At 38.1% G+C, this 23,346-nt stretch overlaps 2 protein-coding genes across 3 annotated transcripts in view; both read left to right on the forward strand.

Moving 5' to 3' along the window:
• Positions 1 to 708: 708 nt before the first annotated feature.
• Positions 709 to 10,765, forward strand: LOC135470416 (potential E3 ubiquitin-protein ligase ariadne-2-like). Its single transcript, XM_064749344.1, has 15 exons — positions 709 to 835; positions 2,153 to 2,502; positions 3,043 to 3,110; positions 3,564 to 3,627; positions 4,160 to 4,310; positions 4,520 to 4,641; positions 4,919 to 5,028; positions 5,817 to 5,934; positions 6,477 to 6,527; positions 7,236 to 7,281; positions 7,659 to 7,786; positions 8,249 to 8,392; positions 8,817 to 8,885; positions 9,147 to 9,230; positions 9,776 to 10,765. The coding sequence occupies exons 2-15, from the start codon at positions 2,263 to 2,265 to the stop codon at positions 9,845 to 9,847; spliced, it is 1,467 nt and encodes a 488-aa protein (XP_064605414.1). The 5' UTR covers positions 709 to 835; positions 2,153 to 2,262; the 3' UTR covers positions 9,848 to 10,765.
• A 3,282-nt stretch (positions 10,766 to 14,047) lies between these two features.
• LOC135469754 (fibulin-1-like) overlaps positions 14,048 to 23,346 on the forward strand; it is a 14,064-nt gene continuing 4,765 nt past the window's right edge. Inside the window, exons 1-15 of one of the 2 annotated variants that reach the window (XM_064748337.1) lie at positions 14,048 to 14,429; positions 16,278 to 16,534; positions 16,727 to 16,859; positions 17,343 to 17,492; positions 17,642 to 17,761; positions 18,123 to 18,395; positions 18,879 to 19,010; positions 19,230 to 19,370; positions 19,748 to 19,936; positions 20,234 to 20,377; positions 20,786 to 20,917; positions 21,147 to 21,278; positions 21,658 to 21,777; positions 22,073 to 22,204; positions 22,626 to 22,764. In XM_064748337.1, the coding sequence (XP_064604407.1) occupies positions 14,378 to 14,429; positions 16,278 to 16,534; positions 16,727 to 16,859; positions 17,343 to 17,492; positions 17,642 to 17,761; positions 18,123 to 18,395; positions 18,879 to 19,010; positions 19,230 to 19,370; positions 19,748 to 19,936; positions 20,234 to 20,377; positions 20,786 to 20,917; positions 21,147 to 21,278; positions 21,658 to 21,777; positions 22,073 to 22,204; positions 22,626 to 22,764 (2,246 nt within the window). In that variant the 5' untranslated portion in view covers positions 14,048 to 14,377. The remainder of the gene's footprint in view (positions 14,430 to 16,277; positions 16,535 to 16,726; positions 16,860 to 17,342; positions 17,493 to 17,641; positions 17,762 to 18,122; positions 18,396 to 18,878; positions 19,011 to 19,229; positions 19,371 to 19,747; positions 19,937 to 20,233; positions 20,378 to 20,785; positions 20,918 to 21,146; positions 21,279 to 21,657; positions 21,778 to 22,072; positions 22,205 to 22,625; positions 22,765 to 23,346) is intronic. The other variant, XM_064748338.1, reaches the window with a different exon arrangement.

A 23,346-nucleotide genomic window follows, 5' to 3' on the forward strand; every position in this document is an offset into this window, starting at 1 on the left:
CTGCCGGCTACGACCATACCGCTTACATCAACTTAACATTCCGAAAGAAAACGCAGTCCGTTTGTCCATGCGATATTTCCGGTCCCTCACCAATTTTGTTACCATTATGTATATAATATCTGGCAAAGCCATTAATTTATTAGCTTTAGTTGTCACCTTTACATGCACACATGTATGTGTAGGCCATAGCTCTATGGGTCCACATATACATAGCCCCATAGAGCTAATGTATGACTATATCATTGCATTACTGTGTTGTTTTGTTACTGTTTTTCAATCAGCTCAGTTAACAACTGTAGGCCTATATCAGCATTATTGTCGATCTAACCCTATTGAAAGAAAACTCGTGAAGTTTTGCAGCTATGGTCATTGTGAGCCACACATAGCCTTTTCTCCTTTTTAACAAATATACTGCCTATTAATACGGTTAATTTGTGTAAAATACTTCCATAGCCGATCATGAAAGCAAATTCATAAAGTATTGCTGAGATAGTCATCTAAATCTACATGCAATATGCAGGGCTATATAGATGAACTACACTTCCGTTGTGTGAGTTTTTAAGGATTTTTGGTTGGTGTAAACGAGAATCAGTCCTAACGCTGGTCACTGGCCAGCGTGACTGGTCCCAGTGAGGAGCTACTCAGTGGGCTACCCTGACAGATGCTGGACAGCGTACCAGTCAACTTGGCGTCATTTCCGACGTCACCTCCGGTTTGTGTGTTGCCTATTGTGTTGTTAGAACTTCCTCAGCTGTCGACTTATCATTTCTGGATAAAGGACTCAAAGAAAGAAGTGTATTTACAGTTTTTCACAACCGCAAATAATTGTTGGAGGGTAGGTATGAGGGAAATCACGGCTCTGGAAGATTTCAAATATTTGTGACTAATTTTGACAGTATCACGACACAATGGCGTCTGTCAGTGTCAGCTTTGTTTGGTTTGGTTCTCAGAATATGTGTGGTTTTAGCCTTCTGTGTCTAATGTGGGTTAGTTTTTGTTTCATATTCCACATTACACAATCTTCTAGTATCCTGCTCTCGATGCTGAAATAAGTGTACATGTTTATGGCTTAGGCGTAATGTGATGTGCTTGGTGTCATCATTTTATGGTACATAGTTATATATTATGACTTTCCGTTCCTGGCAGTCGAACGTGAACCAATGTGGCCCTGCCATCTGTCATGATATTGAGCAAAAGTTATGAAACCTCTTTCCTTATTAGTTTGTTAATCCAAATTAGCTCAGAAGTCTTAGTATGAGGCGAAAAGTGTCATGTTTTTTTTTTTCATTTCAAACTTTCAAATCTAAGAATCTGTTTCTGTATTAGATGAACGTTGACTAATTAAATGATTCAGGCATCAGGGTTAGGGACACTGTCACATCTAACCTGGCGATGATCCAGAGTTTGTCTAGGCCCCTGAAACTCTGATAAGATTGAAAATAATTGAACAGAGAATGAAATAAATATATCCATTCTCAAAGCAGTGATTACTTCATGTCCAGTTTGGCACAAATTTAACGATGCGATGTCTTTCTACACTTTATTTACTTCATACTGGAATGAACATGGATCAGTGCTTGTTACAGTGTTCACTCACACAACATGTGTAATTGCACTTTGACTAATCATGGTGATTATTATGCAGTAATTGCTTTTAGAATCTAGTAATAACTAATTGTGAAACCTCAAACTGGATTTATAGATACACTGATCACTGGAAATTATTACATAAGTGAAAAAAAAAGCATATTCTTTTCATCCTGCTGATATCTTATTGTCCTGATTGGCATTAAACAACAATCAAATAAATAAATAAGTGATGTTCTTCTCACAAAGTGTAAACTCGCCATGATATGGCTGAGATATTGCCGATGTGGCGTTAAGCCACAATCATTCATTCATTCATTCACAAAGTGTAGATGTGCATAGTGCAATCCATTAAATCACAAAAAAGGGAATTCCTACGTACAATTTATCTTTATTACACAATGTTGACAATATTCTAACATTGTTTACTGTTTAGCCTTCCTTTTTTTGTAAATTTTTTGTTGCCATTTCTTGTGTTAAATTGCAGTTTCCTTGAAAGATTAGCACTTATAGCACTAAGGCTCTTAAATAAAATCTATATGTAGTTTGCTCTTATTCTGTACAGATCGGATTTTCCAAGACACGAAGTTTGTTAGTGCCTTGTGACTGAAGTTAAAGATAAAGAGAGACCTGTAGAAGTGAGCAGACTCGGGGCCTTGGCCTGCAAGAGGCAGTATGTCTGCAATGATCACGAGTCAGGGTTCAGATGATGAATCAGACTATGACCAGTCTGATCACATGGAAGATGAGGAGGATGTATATGGGGGCTACTATGACAATGATGCAGATGATCTTGACCTCGATAAACCCCACAAAAGTGATGACCCCGAATACTTTGAGTTTGAGCTTCTTCAAGAGGAAGATATCGAAAGGTTTTTAAATGAAGAAGTAGAGGCTCTGAGTAGCAATTTGAAGGCAAGTACATGTAGTTAGAATATCCATGACTTGTACAAAAGTTGTTGCATACTATAAATTCCATGTACAGGAAAGTTCTGTTTCTATGAATTAAGCTCAGTGTGACAAGAGAAGTCATATCCATTTAGAAAAAGTGTCATGGAAACTTTGTGTATGTAGTGGCAAATCATGAGGTACTTAATTTGGTACAACCAATGTTTGTGTAAAGCAAAGGATTTAATTAGTAGACTCCTCACATTGTATAATGTAGAATGTGTTTACATGTATGGTGTGATACCATAATTATTAATTTGACATCCACACAATTGAAAGTGAATGGGTATGTAATTACTCTATAATTTTTTAGTTGTGACCTATTTTATTGTGATTTGCTATTCTTTGGATAAATTTGAGATACTACTGAAATGAATAATTTGTGTAAGACCCATCTTACAGGATTGTTGAATGTCCTCTGTGATGTAAAATACTACATGCATACTCTGAGGTACGGTACTAGCAGTCGCATGTTATATTGTTTCTTGATTTAATTCTGACTTACAGATTGCACCATCATTGGCAAAAATGCTGCTTCATGCTCAAGCTTGGCAGAGAGAAAGTATTTTAGTGAGGTAAGAATGGACAGGGGATCTTGGAGATGTGTCAGGATAAGTCCTACCAATTTTAGTGTGGAAAATGCATTTTTCCTCGTGTCACAGGGACAAGATAGATTTATAGATCAATCTGCTGTCAAATTTTCATGATCAGTGGTTTCCCATAGGTGCAAAATTGGTGATTTTAATTTTCTGTGATTAGAATGATTGCTTCTATGAAAGAGATTGCCTGTTTAACATTTGACGAATTGTATACTGGCTGGATAGAATTGTTTTTTACAAATGGGGCATTTATTTGATGTTATGTGTAGGAAAGGATGAGTGCAGTATCAGAAAAATATTCATCAATAGAGCCTGGACAGATAGGCACTCAGGTAGATGTTACTATATGCCCAAAGTGTTGTGGATGTATACATGTACAGGATCAAAGCAGGGTACACGTAGCTGTACTAATTCCTCTCTTTGTTTCAGGTACAGAGCAGATGCAAATGGACTACTAATTGATTCCCACATCATGCCTGCTGTCCCATGTCAGGTATGTTGTATTTGTTATTGGCTATTGGTGAACCTTTTCTCTTTTCAGTAGTAAAAGGTAAAAACATCCTTATTGTTTTTTACAGGCTGTGTCAAGGTCAATTAAATTTAACTTTTTCTGTCCCCTTATCCATCTTGGGCAAAAAAGTGTATGTTATAAACTGTATGCTGAGATTTTAAGCTTATACAATCTTTAGCCTATAACTGCTTTATATAAAAAGAATCAGTTTGAACTATGCAGTCAAAAATGGCTTTTATATCAAAGATATAGACTGGAAAATATATATATAAATAATATTCATATTTGTCATTTATTTTCATAAATTTGCTGTGTTGATAAGGGGAGATCACCACATGTTTGCGGGTACAATGTTTATGTATAAAAGCTGTCTAATAGAAAATAACACTGGCAATCAGCATCAATTATCTTATTGACTGCTAAACTGTAAGACTTAAATAAAAATAAAATAAAGACTAATAAAAAGTGAATGAAAAAAGAAAATGCTTTTAGGCATAATGTTTTGTTGTTTCAGGAACCAATAGATAGTAGTGGGTATGTCTGTCCAGTCTGCATTGAACGCTGTACTACCGACAAACTACAACACCTCAGTTGTGGACATCATTTTTGTACAGATTGCTGGGATAGGCATTTCCAAATTCAAATTCAGGATGGCATAACCACAGGTTTGTTGCCTATTTATGTTCGTGATTGTTAAGATTGCAGTTAGAAAACTTTTGCTTGTTTGACCATGTATTTAAGTGAGGTTTTGCCATGCACCTGGGTTAGGGTGGTGGGGTTTTTTTTCCAAACTCTTCAAGGTTTTCTCCACCCATAAACCTGATCGTCGCCATGAAATCCAGCCATGAAACTACATTTTGTTACTTTATTTTAGGACTTGAATGCATGGCAAAAGACTGCAGTGTTCTGGTTCCGGAAGACTTCCTGTATAGCATCTTGAGCAAGCCTGAACTGAGAGAAAAATACACCCGCCTACTATTCTGTGATCATGTGAAGGTATGAATATATACACAGATTTGACATGTATGTGAAGTGATACAGTATTCGCTGGTGTTTTTCACTTTTTTAATATGGTCAGCTAGTGGAAGAAATTTTAGCTGGTTCTGATGGACAAGATTCCTTTCTCTGTATTAGGACTTTTACAATTAAGAAGTCAAAGTTGTCCAATCAAATTACATAATTTGAGTTGACAGTGTGAAATATTTTCACCTTACCTTCAAAGTAGTCCTTCTGACTTTCCAGTGGTTTATACATGTAATGTTTCACGTTCTAGAGTCATCCACAACTAATGTTTTGTCCTGGACCGAATTGTGAAGTTATTGTTCGAGCAGCTCAGGGACTGGCCAAAAAAGTAGAGTGCAACTTCTGTAAAACCTCATTTTGGTAAGTTATAAGAGATTTTATACAGATTTTAATTTAAAGGTAAATTTAAATACATGTACTTATATTACTTGGCGAATAAAGTTCATAATTATTGTAAATTCATGTTCATTGCCCAAATAAGTTTTGATTAGTGGAAAATAGTTTGATTTAAATATGATTATCACAGCCGATGCATGTATTGTAACAGCAGGTTGAGTGCAGTTTGGTAACTTCTGTCTTTTCACAAATGGAATCTTTTGTCAGATTTGAAGTATGTGAAAGCAGTGTCCTGATAGAAAGAGAAAGGTTGGATGGCTGTTACAGACTGACTGCTACTTGACATTATCCCATTGACGTCACTAATTTACAATTCTCAACACATCTGAGTGGACATTATGGCCTTTCATATACAATCCAGGACCCAGTTTCACAAAGCACACGTATTGCTGCGTTCACGTAACTACCATGACAATATAATAGTTACAGTACTGGTTGCCATTGAAGCTACATGTGCTTTGTGAAATGTGCCCCAAAAGGGATACAGATGCATCTTTTGGACAGTGAATATGCAATGTATTTCATTCTTTAACATTGAATAATATACAAAATATTGTGTTCATGAGGTTTCTGATTTCACACACATTCGAAGATACACAGTTTCATCTTGTGATCGGCCGGTACTGTGGTGACTTTACAGTCTAATAAGTGCAAACGCCCTAGTCAGAATAAGGCTTAATATGTGAGATTCATAGCTTTATGGCAGAAGATATTGTTTTCTCTGATTTCAATGATTCTTTTATTTTGCCCAGCTTTAAATGTGGCATAGAATACCATGCCCCCACAGACTGTGTGGTTATCAAGAGGTGGCTGACGAAGTGTGCTGATGACTCAGAGACTGCCAACTATATTAGTGCTAATACTAAAGATGTAAGACTTTCCTTTCTGTTATCACTGGTTTATGTAGTTTTGCTTGCTTGCTTATGTGGTTTCTGTGGCTGAGGGGGTTAGTACGCAAGCATGGCACAATGACCCAGGAGGCCCATTGAGGTCGCTGTGAGTTCAAGTACAGCTCATGCTGGCTTCCTTCCAGTTGTACATAGGAAGGTTTCCTCCCAACACAATGCTGGTTGCCGTTGTATAAGTGAAATATCTTGAGTACAGCATAAACATCAATAAAGAAATAAATAAATAAAATAAACTTGCTTTCTAACTGCTAATACCATTTTCATATGGTAAAAATTTTCCATTGCATTTCTGTACGCTGGATTGTGAAGGAATAATAGACAACAGTTGCTTTTAGAATATTCAGTAAATTGAACAAAAAAGACCACATAGTTATTCTTCTGTCACAGAACAGCAAGCTTGCAGAGTTAACTACATCAGTGTATTTCATTTTGTGTCTTAATTTGCTCTTAGTTAAATGTTTTGATGACCTTTACTGAAATAATTTTTTTATCTATTTTTTGTAGTGCCCCAAATGTCATGTTTGCATTGAGAAAAATGGAGGCTGTAATCATATGGTAAGTCTATAGGGAAGCCCATTGTGTTATTAGATATCTCTGCATGATAAGTTTATAGTGCTTTAACAGGAGCTGTGGAACATTATAAAATTTAGGGTGCTGAGACAGCAGAAGTAGTATCCCAGCCCATTAGGCGAGAGTCCAGTGGCTACCTAGGCCCCAGAAGCTCTCGGCATTTATATCACTGGAGATGCAATTTAGGTGATTTCTGGAGAAAAAATTGTCATAAATCCAGGATAAACTGCACCTTTATTTATTAAGCATTTTTATTCAAGCCACTCAGCCTGTCATTTGATCTATACAAAAAAAAAAGACTTTATTTCAGTGGGATTTACCTCTCCCATTTTAATTTCAGTGGGGCCTTCAGATATGGAGTTATTATAGTAAATATATGTTGATGATTGTGTTAGATGTGTATTTTTTGTTTGGATTAAAGTAATAATCCATACCTTGTTCAAAACACCAGAATTGTCTCCCTTTGAATTTTGAACATCATGACGTTCTAGTTGTCCTGACAATCCTTTGCTGGTTGACATTATCATACAAACTGTTCCATGTAGGTTTTATGAGGCATGAATGAAGGAGACCATTTCAACATCACAAACAAAGGGTTTTATGTGAAATGTAATATAGCACAAATGTAAATATTTTTTTCAGCAAAAGCATTGCATTTCACCTATATATATCAGAATTTTATGCGTGTTTCAGCAATGTTGCAGATGCAAATACGACTTTTGCTGGATGTGTCTACAAGGTAAAGTTTATTTCTTATTCATGAAGAATTATTGTAATGAATAAATAATGTTTTGTGTGCTGAGCTTTTTTGTTTTTTTTTTAATTTTTAAACTATGTCATAGCATTGTAAAAGTTTTGATTCAAAGTCTTATGTATTGTTTATCGAGGTATGCACATGTAACTCATGTATATGATATTGGTAAGGCTGTCAGTGGGGAATGGTGGATTGGAATAAGACTTCACTACAGAGCATCTATGCACATGTTCAGCACAGGTTAGGATATCATATCAATGTCATTAGATAGGAAGCACTGATAAGCAGCTAAATCATTGTGAATGTGTGCAGTGTTACAAATAAACTTTTAATGATGTATGTAACTCTTTGCTCTTTTACAGACTGGAAAACTCATGGAAGTGAATACTATGAATGTAGCAGATACAAGGAAAACCCAAACATTGCCAATGAGTCTGTTTTGGTGCAGGCTAGGGAAGCTCTCAAAAAGTACCTTTTTTATTTTGAAAGGGTAAAAAAAGTTTTTCATCTGGCATCGTGTTAAAGCTCCATGTTTGGTGTTACGTTAAGTTGTCCTGAAGTGATATATTATTCCTGCATGTGTTAAAATAGGATCTTGTCAGATTCACATGGCCGTTCCTCCGATTTAAATCTTATCTTCAAGATCTGGATCTTCAAAACTGGTTTAAGACTTAATACCAGATTTAACTTTCAGCCAAGTCTTCAACTTTTGTACTTAACCTAAAACAAATTCTGTACCAGTTTATTAAATATGAACTAAAACTGCTGCTGTTAAACTTTGACTTTGGAGAACTGCATTGACTGCTGAGATAGGCTAAAATTTTAAATGCAAAACATGACTTAAAACCAGTATGAGCTATTTACACTTTCGAACAACTCAGCCCAGCTTGTAAGCCTTTTTTGAAGATTTTAATGAAATATGATTCTCATTATCTCTGTGTGGTCTTTTCAGTGGGAAAACCATGCCAAAAGTCTTAAACTGGAAGAGCAGACATTTTGTAAGATAACATCAAGGATCCAGGAGAAAGTAATGAACAATGCAGGCACCTGGATTGATTGGCAGTATCTCTTAGATGCTGCCACACTCCTGAAGAAGGTAAGCCTTCTGTGTTGTAAGGACTGATCCACACCTATAGATGTCGTAAACAGTTGGACAACTTACCTCAAGCGTATGTTAAGTATTAATGTCATAGCTTAAACATTTACATATCTTGAATTAGGGGACATCCACCCATGTGTCCATGTCACTTAGAGTCAGTCTGCTATTCCCTAACATTTCAAGGTATGTTTTTATTCCAAGGTCTATCTAAAAACATCTTTGCATATTAATAAATAGCTTTAATACCCATGATGATGGTTCAGTATGATAGTCTTCTTTCTCTCTGTTTTTCTGTGAGTCAGTACACATGTTCATTGATGTACTTTTGCAATAAGTTTGGGGAATCCTGTAGGGAGCATGGCTCACTGTTTGGTTTATTTTGCATGTATAAACACTGTTAATGTGATGTTTATTTTTTCAGTGCCGGTACACCCTTCAATACACATATCCCTATGCCTATTACTTGGAAAAAGGTGGTAGAAAACAGTTGGTAAGTAAATAGCAGTATTAATATATTATCCGTATGAATGAACTGTGTTGTCCTGCAAACAGGTTATTGTGTAAACTTCTGGTAATTTCTTGTGTTAGCGAACATGGAAAGAGAAGTCTTTTCAAAATCTGGTGGAAAATGTTATTTAGCCATAACAGTCTTAATGATGCGCCTTTGCTAGGTAGACGGGTGCAGTGTGGTATTGTAAGACTGGTATTGGCTTTTAATAACTTTGAGTTATTTCTTCTCTTTCATTTTCAGTTTGAATATCAGCAAGCCCAGCTGGAAGCAGAAGTAGAGAATTTGTCTTGGAAAGTTGAACGAGCTGAAATAACTGACAGAGGGGTAAGGGTTTGCATCAATACATATACATTTAAACTACTCTTCATCTATGGTGAGTCACCGGCCCGGATAGCACAGTTGGTAGAGCGTCCGCTTCGGGACTGGTAGATCCAGGATCAATCCTTGATCGAGTCACACCTAAGACTTTAAAAGAGGAAGTTGTAACTTCCTCGCTTGGCGTTCAGCATGAAGGGGATAGTGCAAGACTGGTTGACCCGTATCAGTATAATGGCTCGGGCGGGGCAGCTTACTTGCCTTCGGTAAGTCGTCTCAGTGAAGCAGCACTAAATAAAAGAGCGGTGGAAATCCGTCCTGCAACAAGGAGGCACATTACATGTACATGCACCCTAATGATTCCTTCGTCGTCATATGACTGAAAAATTGTTGAGTATGACGTTAAACCCCAAGCACTCACTCACTCACTCATCTATAGTGAAGATATACATGTACGATAGGATTTGTCTTCTAGGTTATTGTTTTGCCTATGGGTGGCATATTTGGGATGTATTGTTGTTGATTTTTGCTGAGTATTTGTATTTTTGTTACAGGACCTAGAAAACCAAATGGATATTGCTGAGAAGGGCCGACAAACACTTCTCAAAGATTTCTTGGAAGTCTGATGTCAACATATGCTAGCAAATGGATTGCATATTGTAGTGAAGTAAAACTTTGGAACAAATCTGCAGCCAACTGGTTAACTTTTTGAAAAATGTTAAATAGTAATGTGTGTGTAAAGTTTGAGAGAAGGCTTAAAAGGGGGGGGGGGCAAGAAAAAAAATTACAAAATAACACAGCTTAGAGAAAAAGTTTAAAATAGTCATAATTGTGATTTTGTTTGGATTTAATATTGATAGTTACATGAACAGTTGTTGACCAAAAATGTGAAGTCAGAGATGAGTATTGCTTTTGAAGCATTTGGTTCTGTGGCCTGTTGTGCAAATTTGTTATAGTTTTACACCTTGCCATTATTGGCGTGCTGACATATCTGTTTGCTACGGGTTAGGCCAGGCAGACCTTCATGCTGACCAAGGAACTGTACACAGGTACTTGTTAAGCTGAAGAAAGGATGATATTGAAAATTGTGTAAGTAGAGGTAAGGATATGCTGTGAAGGCAAGGCATGTAGCAAGTGAGTGTGAAACTGTATCGTCAGTACTGAAGAAGTACAAAGTAGTGAGGTGAAAGTGTGAAACAATATCCTGCTGTGGTGTTGAATGATGAAAATATTAGAGAAAATCTCATTGTTGAAGCATAGTATGAAAAATGTTTACATTATTATGCTGGTCATTGTTTGATGTCGGATTGGTTTGGTGTTGCTGTGTGGCAGTGGAATGGATGTAGATAAATATATCCATGTACATGTATGTAAAATCCAAGGTGAAAATCCAACCTACATGTACATACGTTGTCTGAAGGAGAATGTCTTTAATTAAAGAGATGTTTATGTCCAGAGCCTATACCTGATTGTAGATAGTGTTGTGAAGTACAGGTTGCAAACTTAAATAAGATATAAGATCTTCAAATGATTGTGTAAAAATCCTACATCTAAAAGTATACTGGGATGGCCTGGTACTTCCTGATGTGCTTGTGTTTTTTTTTTTTTGTTGTTTTTTTTTTTTGTTTTTCTTCTTTTTCTTCCTTCATTCCAAGACCATTTATGAAACTATATTATGCCAATCTAAATAAACCCAGCCAGGCAGGTAGGATATTCATATGCATCAAGCTATGTATCCTTTGTATTAAGTAAGACAAACCTCGTAACTAGTTGTTGGCAGTTGTTCTTTTTTTTCTGTTAGATCTGTTATTCTAATCTATCTTTCATTGTGTAAAAAGTTTCTAGTTGTGAAATATGTATGATTGCTTTTGTTTTGGGTTTGTATATTCTGGTATACACCCTACCTCCGAAGTCATTCTGTCACCATCTCACCACAAGTTTTTGCAGCTCAATAATCGGCATCATATTAGAACTGTGCATGCATTTGTAGCACATAGCTGGTTTGTTTGATATCTGCATTGCACTTACCAAGGTATACAACTCTTTGAATCAACAAATGCCAGTTGCCCATTTACAACTCCAAGCCTTTCCATGTTAACATATTGCCGTATGCATACATTATTTATTTCTTCTCTTTTGTTATGTTCATGTACCTCCATATTGTCTGTGATGTACACTTTGAAGTATTGGAAATGTACAGCAGATAAAAAGTCACCGAACTTGGCGCGGTTTCACAGTCAGCATTTACGTGATGTGTGTGTGTGTGTATATATATATATATATATATATATATATATATATATATATTTAGTGTTATATCACCAGGTAAGTTTAAATAATTATTACACGCCCTCGATTTAGCATGCCACGCTGTATACATTTAGTGCATAGTAAGAGCCATCAGTGATATGTTCTCAGTGCAAAAATACCTTTCAGTTTCATCGGCAGAAACTCTGTAGTTGTAAATCGCCCAGTAGTGTGTACAAGTACTGATAAAATGATTTTTTGCCTTCACTGCTTTAAGACTTTTGGATTGTGTTTTATTACCCTTTGAGAAAATTCCATTATGTGTTATCGTTGCCTAGTCCCTGTTTGTGTGGTATGTACTTGATTTTCCTGTCGCCCGGATTCTGATTTTATGAGGCCAGAGGTCTTCCAGCTTTCATGTTCAGCTGTTTCTTTAGCTTGTTAAAGTTGTTCTCTTGGAAATGGTTTTTGGGGTGGGAACAAGTGAGAAGAAAATATGTATTTGGTTATGTAATTTGTGGAAGAAAATTGTGGAAGCTCTAGCAAATCTGTACGTGATAGCATTTACCCTGAGTGCCAGGTACATCCAGGTCATACATTGTGTTTCCATTGTTAATGTTCTATATACATGTACTACATACTTCATGTTCGAAAATTCTCAATGATTCTTCCTATTTCGTTATACTAAAACTTTACTGACCAAGTGGAAAAGCACGTGCACAAAAGGTTCTCATTTTAGGAGGCCTTTAATATCAAGATCCGAAAACAGTTTATTCAGTGAATAGTGTACATGTAGCCTAGTTAGTGGAGCTGCGCTCTTAGTTACGTGTAGAAGATTCTAAATACTGTTAAGAGAATCCTTGGCAGGGAAAATTTGTAAATATTTAATATATTAGGTATAATATGAACATGGTGCGTATGTATGTCAGCGTGGGAGTGTATTTATTGTAGCAAAAGCTTCCAAACATTTTTGACACCCGATATTTTCTTGTGTAATAAAACGAATTTTTGCACATGGATTGTGTTCTAGTTGTTTCAGATGATTGAGTGTGCAAGCGGGCCTATTTATTTGGTACTACTCACCATATTCTGTTACTCGGATAACACTTAATAGCTCGTCTGTAATAAGTGCGCTTACGTGTATGTCACGCGTACAGCGTCTGATATCCGTGAAAGCAATGTTAAGGGTGGAATCTTAAAAACTATTGCCTGTATTGAGTTCATGTTTTGCATACGTGTATCGAACAAGAACACGATGGGCTTGTTTCATGGTTGGTGCTGTACATGCATATTAGTGGCCGCAAATTACAAAATTTGCGATTTGATCCCTGGTAAAAGCTATATATCAGAAAGTACTGCTTGAACTGGACTTCTTTTTTGTAAAGCATAAAAAGACAGATGGGTGTGCCGTCGTCGACGCCCGGCTTGTAATTACAAAACTCTTTAGATTATAAGGTAAATGCCTATTAAAGTAATTTATGTACTGAGCTAAATTTTAGATTCATGTCTTCCATCGGCGTGTTCTTCCTACTAAATCTCGCTTAGTTTAGGCCTAATACTGTGCATTACCGTTTTATGATTCCTTGTAAGTGTCGTATTTCAACTACTAGTATGTGTTTACAGGTGTGGTAAGGAACCCAACAGTTTCACGTTAAGGGATACACGCAAAGGTGCCATAAAAAGAAGAGTATGGTTTTAGGATTAAAGGCCACAACCAAAAAAAAATTTTTGAAACAAATTTCAATATTTTAATCAGCCTTCTTTTGTGTATATATTCCGTCACTGGTCGAAAATGACGCCTTCGATGAACATACTAGGAACGCGGGAAAAGCTTGGCGCTTTTAATTCGGACTCACTCCGCTACCAACAAAAAAAATCTTCCTTTAAATCCGGACGGATTGTATTTTCCTCGATCTCACGGATATATCCATTACTTATTACGGATTAATTCTTTACATCCAATGCAATCTTTCTTCCCTCAGGGAACGAAATTAACGGAAGATATTTTTGGGGATCTATATACACTGAATGTACATGAAGCTCGCATTTTAGGGGTTCAATTTGATAAGTATTGTGTTCTTGTATATTAATTAACAAATCAGGCTACCGATGGGTATATATTAGGACTACAAGTTTAGGATTGAGAGCGAACCTACGGCATGGGTTTCAAGTTTACACAGCTTAATTTAGTTGTAAAACTTAATTACCAAAGCGGTTGTTCCTCGTGTAGGAATCTCCTGGTGCTGACATAATTCTGATGGTACCTGTCAACCGTGGACCTATATGCCTTACAATCACAGGAAGCCAGTTGGGGTGCTGTATCATTTGGTGGTCACTGAGAATATGAAAGACTGAGAAAGTCGACCTGACAGCTTGGAGTCCGACTGATGTTGTTTTAAGAGGCGTATGAAGTAATGGGTGATTGTCTGTTGTGCGCGTGGTATATCCAGTGTTGCGACGAAAAGGAAGGGCCGGGTCATGGCTTTTGTAATCCGAGAACAGAGTGCCAGCCAACTGGAAGATGTGACTGCGGGAAATTAGCCGCTTGTAATAACAACTGGTGTAGGGTGGCTTGTGCCCCGCTAAGACTGCTGTCCCCACTTGAGACCTCCATTGTGTCAACGGGCTGCAGAATAACGGGCTTATCTGAAGTACATGACTTCCCGTTTGGCTTTGAGTGGTTGTTCGGTTAATTTGGTGGTACCAGGAAGCCCGCCGGATTTAAAGAGGAGCCTTTCCGCTCGACTCTACTGTGATACCCGTTCAGTGAGAGCGGAGTGTTGAAAACTGTGGCAGTGAACGTCCATCCAGCTAAACTTTCCTTTCACACGGCCCCCAAAACTGCTGGGCTGTTCACCGAGGACAACGTTGGGGAGGTTCTACTAGTGCAGCTAAAGCTCCTAGTTAAGATGTGGATAATACCTTTTACTTTGATATTGGTGACATTTCAACCTACACAAGGTAATATACTTTTGAGCATTCCTTAGTCATGCAATGTCTATGGAGTTAGTGGTACTATGGTAAAATCACGTTATACAGGTTTATAACAGGTTGCTGCTGCGAATGGCAATGATGGCTCCACTTAGCCACAGAAGTCTCGCTAACCAATAAAAAAGACCCAGTCGTATTTAGCTTGTTACATATATATCTACAAAGTAGAGTACAAAACACTTGTAGATTGATGGGATCACAACCTGCCCTGTCTGCAGCTGACATTTTCAAACATTGCACTTGAAATGAAGATGTCGCATGTTAAGCAGATTGATATTTATCTATACACAGCGTCGGACATGGATTCAATTCCAGTTCACACAAATGTCTGGTGATTGTCGTTTGATTTCTCCTCAACCGAATGCTTCTTGACGACACAGACCGCTTGATCCAATCCATCCTCGCAGGTGCTCCCGCCTCTTTCTGTGATGGTAGATGGTTAATTAGTCGTAAAGCAATATGTATACCAAATTAAGGCAAAGAGTTGTTTCAACTAGACTCTTGTCTGGTTTTCTGTACCCTTAAACCCGACAGTTTTAGAGCAGTATTCCTGTGGTTGTTGGTATATGTATTTGGCTTTCAAAGCTGTCTAAATAGTGTGTAAATCTCAGTGCAGTCAGTGTAATGTCGCCTCGGTTAAATCTCTAACATCAGTCCTAAGTGTAGAACAAACCTCGGGACTATTCGTGCAAAATTTTGAAAATAATGTCCCCGCCGGTAAAACGAGACGTACATGTACGTTTATGAAGCAAATGCAGGCCGATGTACGTTTATGAAGCAAGACACGCATTAGCACATTGACAGAGGCCTACAGCTAACCCAAAAGGCGCATGAAATCAAACATATACCGTTATAATGAAAGCCCCATATGTATTTACAGCCCAAAGCACTTATCAGAAGGTTTTAACTCCATTAATAATTACTCCTTGTCTAGTTCAAACCATATGCAAGTAGGCCTATTGTGGCACGGATCAGAAGATGTACATTATTGCGTGTGCATGAAGCGTGCCTGTTTCTCCTGTAGGCTACAGTGTATTGGTGCACGTGGCCCGCATATGTATTATGTTGACTTTTCAAAGAAACTAAAACTCAAGAACTTGAACGCTACTAGTGATGTTTAGCAAGATTACAACTATAGTTCATCCGCTATTATGGAGCGAAGATAATTTTATGGTACAAGTGGAGAAAACTTGTGGGTGTAGAGCATTTCAGTTATTCTTATTGGTCGAAATGAACTGATGGATCGCATGGCATGTCTGAATGGAATCTTCAGTCCAAGTTTAAGCATCTTCAAAAATATTGAACCAAATTTTAAATAATTTAATTTATAATTTTTCTGTATTGACCATCAATAGCTACTTTTACATAAACACATTTACATTTACTACTATTTAGGCATTTAAAGCAGTGGTTAGAATTTCACCGGTTACATGTGATCATTTGCCAGATATCACACAAATTTAATGTCTTTCCCACATCATTCATTTTTTCAACTCATCAACGTTTTCCAAGTGCTTTTCCCTTATAGTTTTATTGTATGCCACAATACTGTGTCAAGGCCGGAGAAGCTGGATGTTGTTGAAAAACGTTATGTATTCCATGCATTTTCCACTATAGGTATGTATCGTGAGTCCCATTAGTGTAAGACGAAATCCACACCCCAGTAACTACGTGATTAGTGTTTTTTGTTATTCCTTGATCCTGAGTAACCCAGTATTGGTGTTTTTTGTTTTTGTTATTCCTTGACCCAGAGTAACCCAGTATGTTTTGTTTGTTATTCCTTGACCCAGAGTAACCCAGTATGTGTTGTTTACTTAGGAGCCCTGAATGAGATCCTTGACCGTTGCTGTACTGTGGGAGCCCGCCTAGCGGAATCTGAGGACGGCTGTGACAGCTATCAGTCTGTTCCCCTTCGGGATGTCGGCCAAGGGGACCAGATGAGTTGTAGGTCCATTATTGAGGTGTGCTGTTTGAAGAAGAAACACATTGACCAATGCCAGCGAGGAAAGGACGACTCTATTAATGGCAGATCCTGTTCCATAAGGAGTGACGCTTATGGAGCAGAGCAATACACAGTAAGATTTGCATGTTTTCTGGGTCATTAAGGCCAAGAACCTAGGGATTGAAGATAAGAATACGTAAGCTCGTTGTCTCGGCTTGGAATTGGAAAACAAAGGCCCAACGCGTAAGTGGCTTCCTCATGACACTGAGCTGCAGCTAGGAATGATTGAGGTTTACCAAATGATTTCTAATCGCTTTTGTTCTAGGAATGCTGCCAGTGTTGTAAGCTTGGCCTGGTGGCCAAAACAGCCAATCTGCCATGTGATCTGACCAGTATCGGTGGACCATGTGACCAGGTTTTTAAAGAGTGTTGTATGGGCCAAAATGACCAACAGTTGCGTAAGTAGACAAATACTAGTAGACTGGAGCAGTGAGGGCTTCTTGACCCACGTCTGTGCTAACAATACTCTTTGTTTTTTTTTTTTTTGTTTTGTTTTTTTTGGGGGGGGGGGGGGGGAGGGGGTTGTTATGTCTGTGCAGCACAGTGTAAATGCATAAGTATAAATCTTTGTTTAGAAAACTTCGAAAACGTTGTTTTGCTAATATTTATGATGTTTTTATTTTTCATTTGGGTGATTTATCTCGCGTAGGATAAAAGTAAAATTTACAAGTAGTGAAAGATGGCAAATGAACTTTATATATGAGATGTAAAATAGAAACCCTTTAAGATTCCCTTTGGCACTCTCATGTACGAGGATTTCTTCGCATGTAATATGCTCAATTTATAAAAAGCCAAAGACTCACAATGTAAAGATGTTCCAGCTTTGCGTGGCATTATTTGCGTAAACTTATTTGTCATTATGCGTACATGTACATTGCCAGAACCACAGGATGACATAGACGAATGTACAAGGTATGCAAACAAACTGTGTGAACACGAATGCATCAACACGGTGGGAAGTTTTATGTGTTCCTGTCGGGCGGGATATAAACTGAACGAAGACGGCCGGTCCTGTAAGCAACTCCAAAAAGGTAAAATTCCGTTGTATAATTGTATTGGTGGCATACATACCTATATAATATTACACTTAGGTACTGTAATTATAGTTTTGTATTTAATGGCATAAGCAGGACATCAATTAGAGAATTTTGTGAACACATCAAATGGTCATTAATTACAGGTAGTCCATGTGCAGTTAGCAACCCTTGTCAACAGAAGTGTGAAGATGTGGGTCAAACCGCAAGGTGCTCCTGTTTCGCAGGGTATACACTCAGTGTGCGTGATCAAAGATCTTGCCAAGGTAAAGAGAGTTAAATAATTAAAGATGGGGGGTATTTAGCAAGGGATCACAGCACACCTAACAACATGGTGGTATAACCCCAAAAGTCTATATGACATTCTGTGTCAAGTTGATCAAAACTGTAATAACGTTTGTGAAAGTTTTTTGTTCTGTATCAATAGTGATTGATTAAATAACCAGACATGTGGATTAACGTGAAGAAGTTGTGAAACTGTGATGAGAATAAGACTAAATTGAAATCTATATGTTCTCTGATCATAATTTGCAATTTACTATACAAATGGACCTGTATTTTATTATGAGGTGCATTGGACTACACTAGATCTGATGAGGTCTTTGTACATTCATATTACGTTTTCAGACATTGACGAATGTAGTGCAGGTACAGCGATTTGCCCACTTGGACAGGTGTGCCTAAACACAGAGGGTAGTTACAGGTGTCAGAGGGGTGTGGACACGTCATGTCCTGCTGGCTTCACATATAACCCCATCACTCGGCGATGTGAACTGAACACTTCGCCGCAGTGTCCAAGGGGGCAAATGTACAACACCGTTACGAGACAATGTGAAAACAACCAGAACAAGCAGTGCCCCAATGGATATGCCTTGAACGTTTTGAATAGCAAGTGCGAAGGTATTATAATAACCAATTAGCCCTTGTAGAATCTTACTATGTTTTGTCTGATGTGTTGTTGCCATTAATTTTTTTTAACAATTATAAAATCAGGTGTGTCTTTCATAGGCATATATATGTTGCAACCTTGGAATAGAGAAGACACATTTCTTACAAAAAGAATCTGCACCTCTCTCAAGAAAAGTGTACCTCAGATGGTTTCCATGCGGCGTGTGAATATCGTGTCTCGCCCATGGTGTACTGGGTATCCTCTTCTACTGTTAACAGATAAATGTTTCTACGGTAGTATGTTTCTCACGGCAACATTCAATGTGCTTGCCGTTTAAGACCATACACTGTATACTTTTAGGAACCTTGCAGTACTGTAATATAAATATAGACTATAGACAAAATACGCAAAGCAGGTCCTTCAGATGTGATACATCTGGTGGCTTACTGTCTCTGTCTCACATCCTTTCTCATTCTCTATATCACCTCTGGTAGACGTGGATGAGTGTGCCTTAGGTACCCACAACTGTCTTGGAATACGACAGAAATGCCATAACACACAAGGGGGCTTCCTGTGCCAGTGTCAACAGGGCTTTCAGTTTAACCCAAGTCGCAGAGTTTGCGAGGGTACCTAATGTTTTCTTTTCTGCATGCTTATCTCGAACCTTTGTGATACTGTTGATGTTTCTGTCCACATTGTGTCATCTGTATGGTTAGGCATTATCAGTAAGCAAATTGGCACTCAGTGATTTAAGAAATAAATGCTAATGTGGTCCTTACCTTTTAATGTGTCACATTGTTTAACTGTAGTTAGAGTATGGTTGTAGTTGACCTACATATCTACAGATATCAACGAGTGTGCCCGTGGGTACGACAACTGTGTTGGGGAGCAAAGATGCGAGAACACCATCGGCTCGTATACTTGTCGCAGAATCAAGGGCTGTGGAACCGGCTATACTCTTGATGACCGCTCTCAAACTTGTGTCGGTAAGGGTACAAGAAAATCTTTTTTTTACAATGAAGTGTTCTGCAATGTCAATCTGCTGAAAAACGGCCACACAGGATACGAACATACAGATTCCAACCTGTAACACACTTTCTCGGGACTCATTTACCCGATGTCGATGCAACGTTTTTTGTGCGCTTCTTCCATAAAGATCCAAACCACGTGGATGCAACGTTAAAAAAACCCTAGTAACGTTAATTGCACGTGACTTCCACAGAGATCAAAAAAGCTATGTAGAGTTATGTGCAAGTTACTTCCACGGGGATCGCAATCCCATGTAACGTTATGTGACGTTTTGTCAGTAGCACAATTAGTGACCGAAAATTCACTGCTTTTAAATGAGCTTTTCGTGTTTCAGATGTCGATGAGTGCGCAGTTGGAACTCACAACTGCGAAAGTGGTTACGATTGTCGAAATCTAGAGGGATCATTCCGTTGTGAGGTGAAGACCTGTTCTGAGGGATACAGAGTTAACTTTTCCACCGGTCAATGCGAAGTGATCGTGTGTGCTCCTGGTCATAGAATAGATGGTACCGGTAACTGTGTTGGTGAGTATTTGCAGAATGGTGGTATAATGGCTCTACAAATTGCTATTTACTGTATGACAGATTTGTCTAGATCCATCTCCCAGACAGTTGCGCTAAGCAGAATATGAAATACAACCGAAATTATCTAGTGCACGAAAATAATGATGAGTTCATTTTAGAACATTTTTACTGCATTCATTTTTTCATTCAGACTGGGTTGCATGAGGTACAAAAAGCGGAGATTTCTTGTATGGCTCATATACTGATTGAGTATGGGTCGAGTCTGAAAATTTTATGAAAATTAATGTAAACTTGTAGATATTAACGAGTGCATCGAAAATCCCAACATTTGTGGAAGCCGAACAAAGAGGTGCATCAATAACATTGGATCCTACCAGTGCCAAAATTTAGTGAACTGTCCAGCAGGCTACGAGCTTAAGGGCTCTGGAAATCAGTGTGAAGGTGGGTATACCTAAGGATGTATCTAATGCTATGGCACACGAGCTGTGGGTTCACTGGACAAGGAATTTCTAAATTCACCCTCTGCCGTTGCTCGTGGGATCTTAATTACAATAAGAGGTGCTCGTCGCAAAAGTCGATGGCGCTCTTGGGGCTTTTTACACTGTATGACATTCATATCAGTACGTTACACATGGGAAAGTCATCGATAACTTGACAAAGGTATGTGGTTTACCCCAGGAACATCACTTTCCTCCATCTATAAAAGTGTACACCATGCCTGAGCGTGGAGCTACTATACATGTAAGCGGCCAAACAAGAATGGACAAGTAGCAGGCACATAATAAAAGAATAAAAAGTTTGGCTTACAGTTTTGTTATTAAATGCTGAACCCCGTAAGACTTTTTGTAGACATAGATGAGTGCTCCCGTGGTACCCATTCATGTCTGCAAACCCAGGAATGCCGGAACCGCCCAGGGACGTTTCTCTGCCAATGTCCGGACGGTTATGAGAGCAGAGGCGGGCCTGGCGGGAGATGCGAAGGTAATGTACCTTCAGTCTTATGTTAACGCAGCTTGCATTTAAGTTTTACATGAGAGTATTATGTCTCAAATATTCATTTTCCTTCATAAACTTCAGTGAAATATAAAATGTTTTATTATAACAGAATACAGGAAATGCCCATGCAATCTTGTACATGGTGTACTTTAGTACATGTGTCGAATAATACCTATAGACAAAAAAACTGATAATGATTTAATTCTTGCTTCAGATATAAATGAATGTCAGAGATATAGTAACCAAGTGTGTGCCAGTAACTCAGAGTGTCAGAACACACAAGGTAGCTACAGGTGTGTGTGTAAGGACGGGTTTCAAACAGGCTCTGATGGACGTACATGTACAGGTGAGCTGCTTGAAAAACAGGTGCTCATATTTATTGGAGAGTGACAGGCTGTAATCATGAATCTGGAGAAATTATCTTTAACCTTTTCAGTAAGTTATTTCCCGGCTCCCATTATTTCTGGGACCTAGGTGGACAACAAGTGGTTGATGGTGTTAATGTGACTGATTGCGGAGTGTTGTTCGTTGAACTTATTATCAACCATTATGGTTTGCGTAAAGTTGACCCCGGGTCCATGGGGTTCTCCACTTATTAAACTGACTAGAATGGTAAGATGAAAAAATCGATAAATCACATTATTACGTAAATACATGACCCATAAGGCGTTTCATACAGGCTTCTGTTTGTCTTAGTGTATCTTCATTCAAATGTTTACTTTCAGACAAAGATGAATGCCAAGATCAGTACAGGTGTGAACACGAATGCATTAATAACTATGGATCTTACTACTGCTTATGTAACGACGGATACAAGCTGGCGGCGGATAAACGTCGGTGTGAAGGTGGGACAGAAGTTACTTGTATTTACCTGTATTGTACGCGGGTGTGTGTATCCATCAACACCTAAAGTCGATGGATAGAACTTTTTTATATTCTTACACATGTATAAGCACATAAATTAGGGCCAAAAATATGAACACTGTTCCAGAGTTTATCATTTACTGACAGTTATTAACTTAGCAGGGAGGGTTCGAAGGGAAGGGTACATTGTGCTGGAACGTGGAACATGATCCAGGAAAGAATGGAGCTGTGTTTCACAGTTACCAGGAACGTTTAATTTGTTTTCCTGTGTTACAGACATAGATGAATGCAACTTTTACGCTGGACGCGGTAAGTTGTGTATTGGGAAGTGTACCAACATTCCGGGTTCTTACACCTGTTCCTGTCCAGACGGATACCGGATGATGGGAGACCAGCGCACCTGTCAGGGTAAGGGTTAAGACGAACAAGATACCAGAACACTGCTCCACAAATCTACCGCATGTGTCGTCATTGGGACTTCCTTTCCCTCTGAATACAATTCCATGATCTTGATATGTTGGTACTGAAAGTGCTATTAGGTACTGGTGAGCATGGCTATGCATGTATTGTTAAGTTAAAGGCCTGCTGTCGCTTACTGATTGTCCCTGAGTATTGGTCCGAATTTTGCATCCATAGTACACCTCTTTCTGTTTTATACGTATAATATATTAACTTAGTTGCTATAAATACATTGTATTTTCTTATGGATCTATTTTATTCCACTCGTGAAAGATTAGTACATCTTTTGTATAAAATTTTATTATATCCCCACCTATCTTTAGACCGATGTACTTAAAATATTGACACCCGTTCTCAACATCTTTTGCAGATATTGACGAATGCGCTGAAGGAACAGCTCGTTGCGCGCCGAACGCAGTCTGCACAAACACCAGGGGAGTCACAAGTGTCCAGGACATTAATTGTCCAAAAGGCTTTTACCGTGCATCTTCTTTCATCGGAGGAAAAGGGTATGAACTATGTTTTGATTCAGTACAAGATAGGCCTACTTGTGTATCAGCTCCCATATGCACTGTAAAGATCCATTCTTACTAAACCTATAAAACCCATATAATCCCTTTAACATTCCATTTGTAGACGTTCATCAGTTGTTTGCTGTTTTTGGCTGTAATTTTATAAACTTTTCGGTTTGCCATCATTTGGTGTCATCATTACCAAATGTACTTAATGGAACACAACCATTTTATCGTCACGATAATTTCAGTTAGGTTTACTTATTAGCACAGACTCTTTTAAACAAATTGGTGACTGCATCATGTTCTGGAACAAATTACCTAGTAATGTAGCAAAGTATAAGCTACATTATATTCCTTTATATAGCCCTCATCATATCTAAAGGCACCAGGGGGCACCAGATAATAGGGATGAAAGACAATGAATATACTTAGCCTACACGGCAATTAACAACTTGATCACCGTAATGATAAAAAAAAGTTTGTCTTTGGTCTTTTTTTAAAAAATGCATGTTTCTGAGAATGCTTAGTTGCATCTTGAGTTTATAATTTACTTGAATATTTTGTCATCACATATAA

The sequence above is a fragment of the Liolophura sinensis genome, chromosome 7 (assembly GCF_032854445.1).
Source record: "Liolophura sinensis isolate JHLJ2023 chromosome 7, CUHK_Ljap_v2, whole genome shotgun sequence".
NCBI lineage: Eukaryota > Metazoa > Mollusca > Polyplacophora > Chitonida > Chitonidae > Liolophura > Liolophura sinensis.

What these genes read in the sequence shown, in the direction of transcription:
- LOC135470416 (XM_064749344.1), top strand. Translation starts at nt 2,263, where the DNA reads ATGTCTGCAATGATCACGAGTCAGGGTTCAGATGATGAATCAGACTAT. An exon ending in TTGCTGGATGTGTCTACAAG is followed by an intron (nt 7,282 to 7,658) that starts GTAAAGTTTATT and finishes GCTCTTTTACAG; the next exon opens with ACTGGAAAACTCATGGAAGT. An exon ending in AAGGTGGTAGAAAACAGTTG is followed by an intron (nt 8,886 to 9,146) that starts GTAAGTAAATAG and finishes TTTCATTTTCAG; the next exon opens with TTTGAATATCAGCAAGCCCA.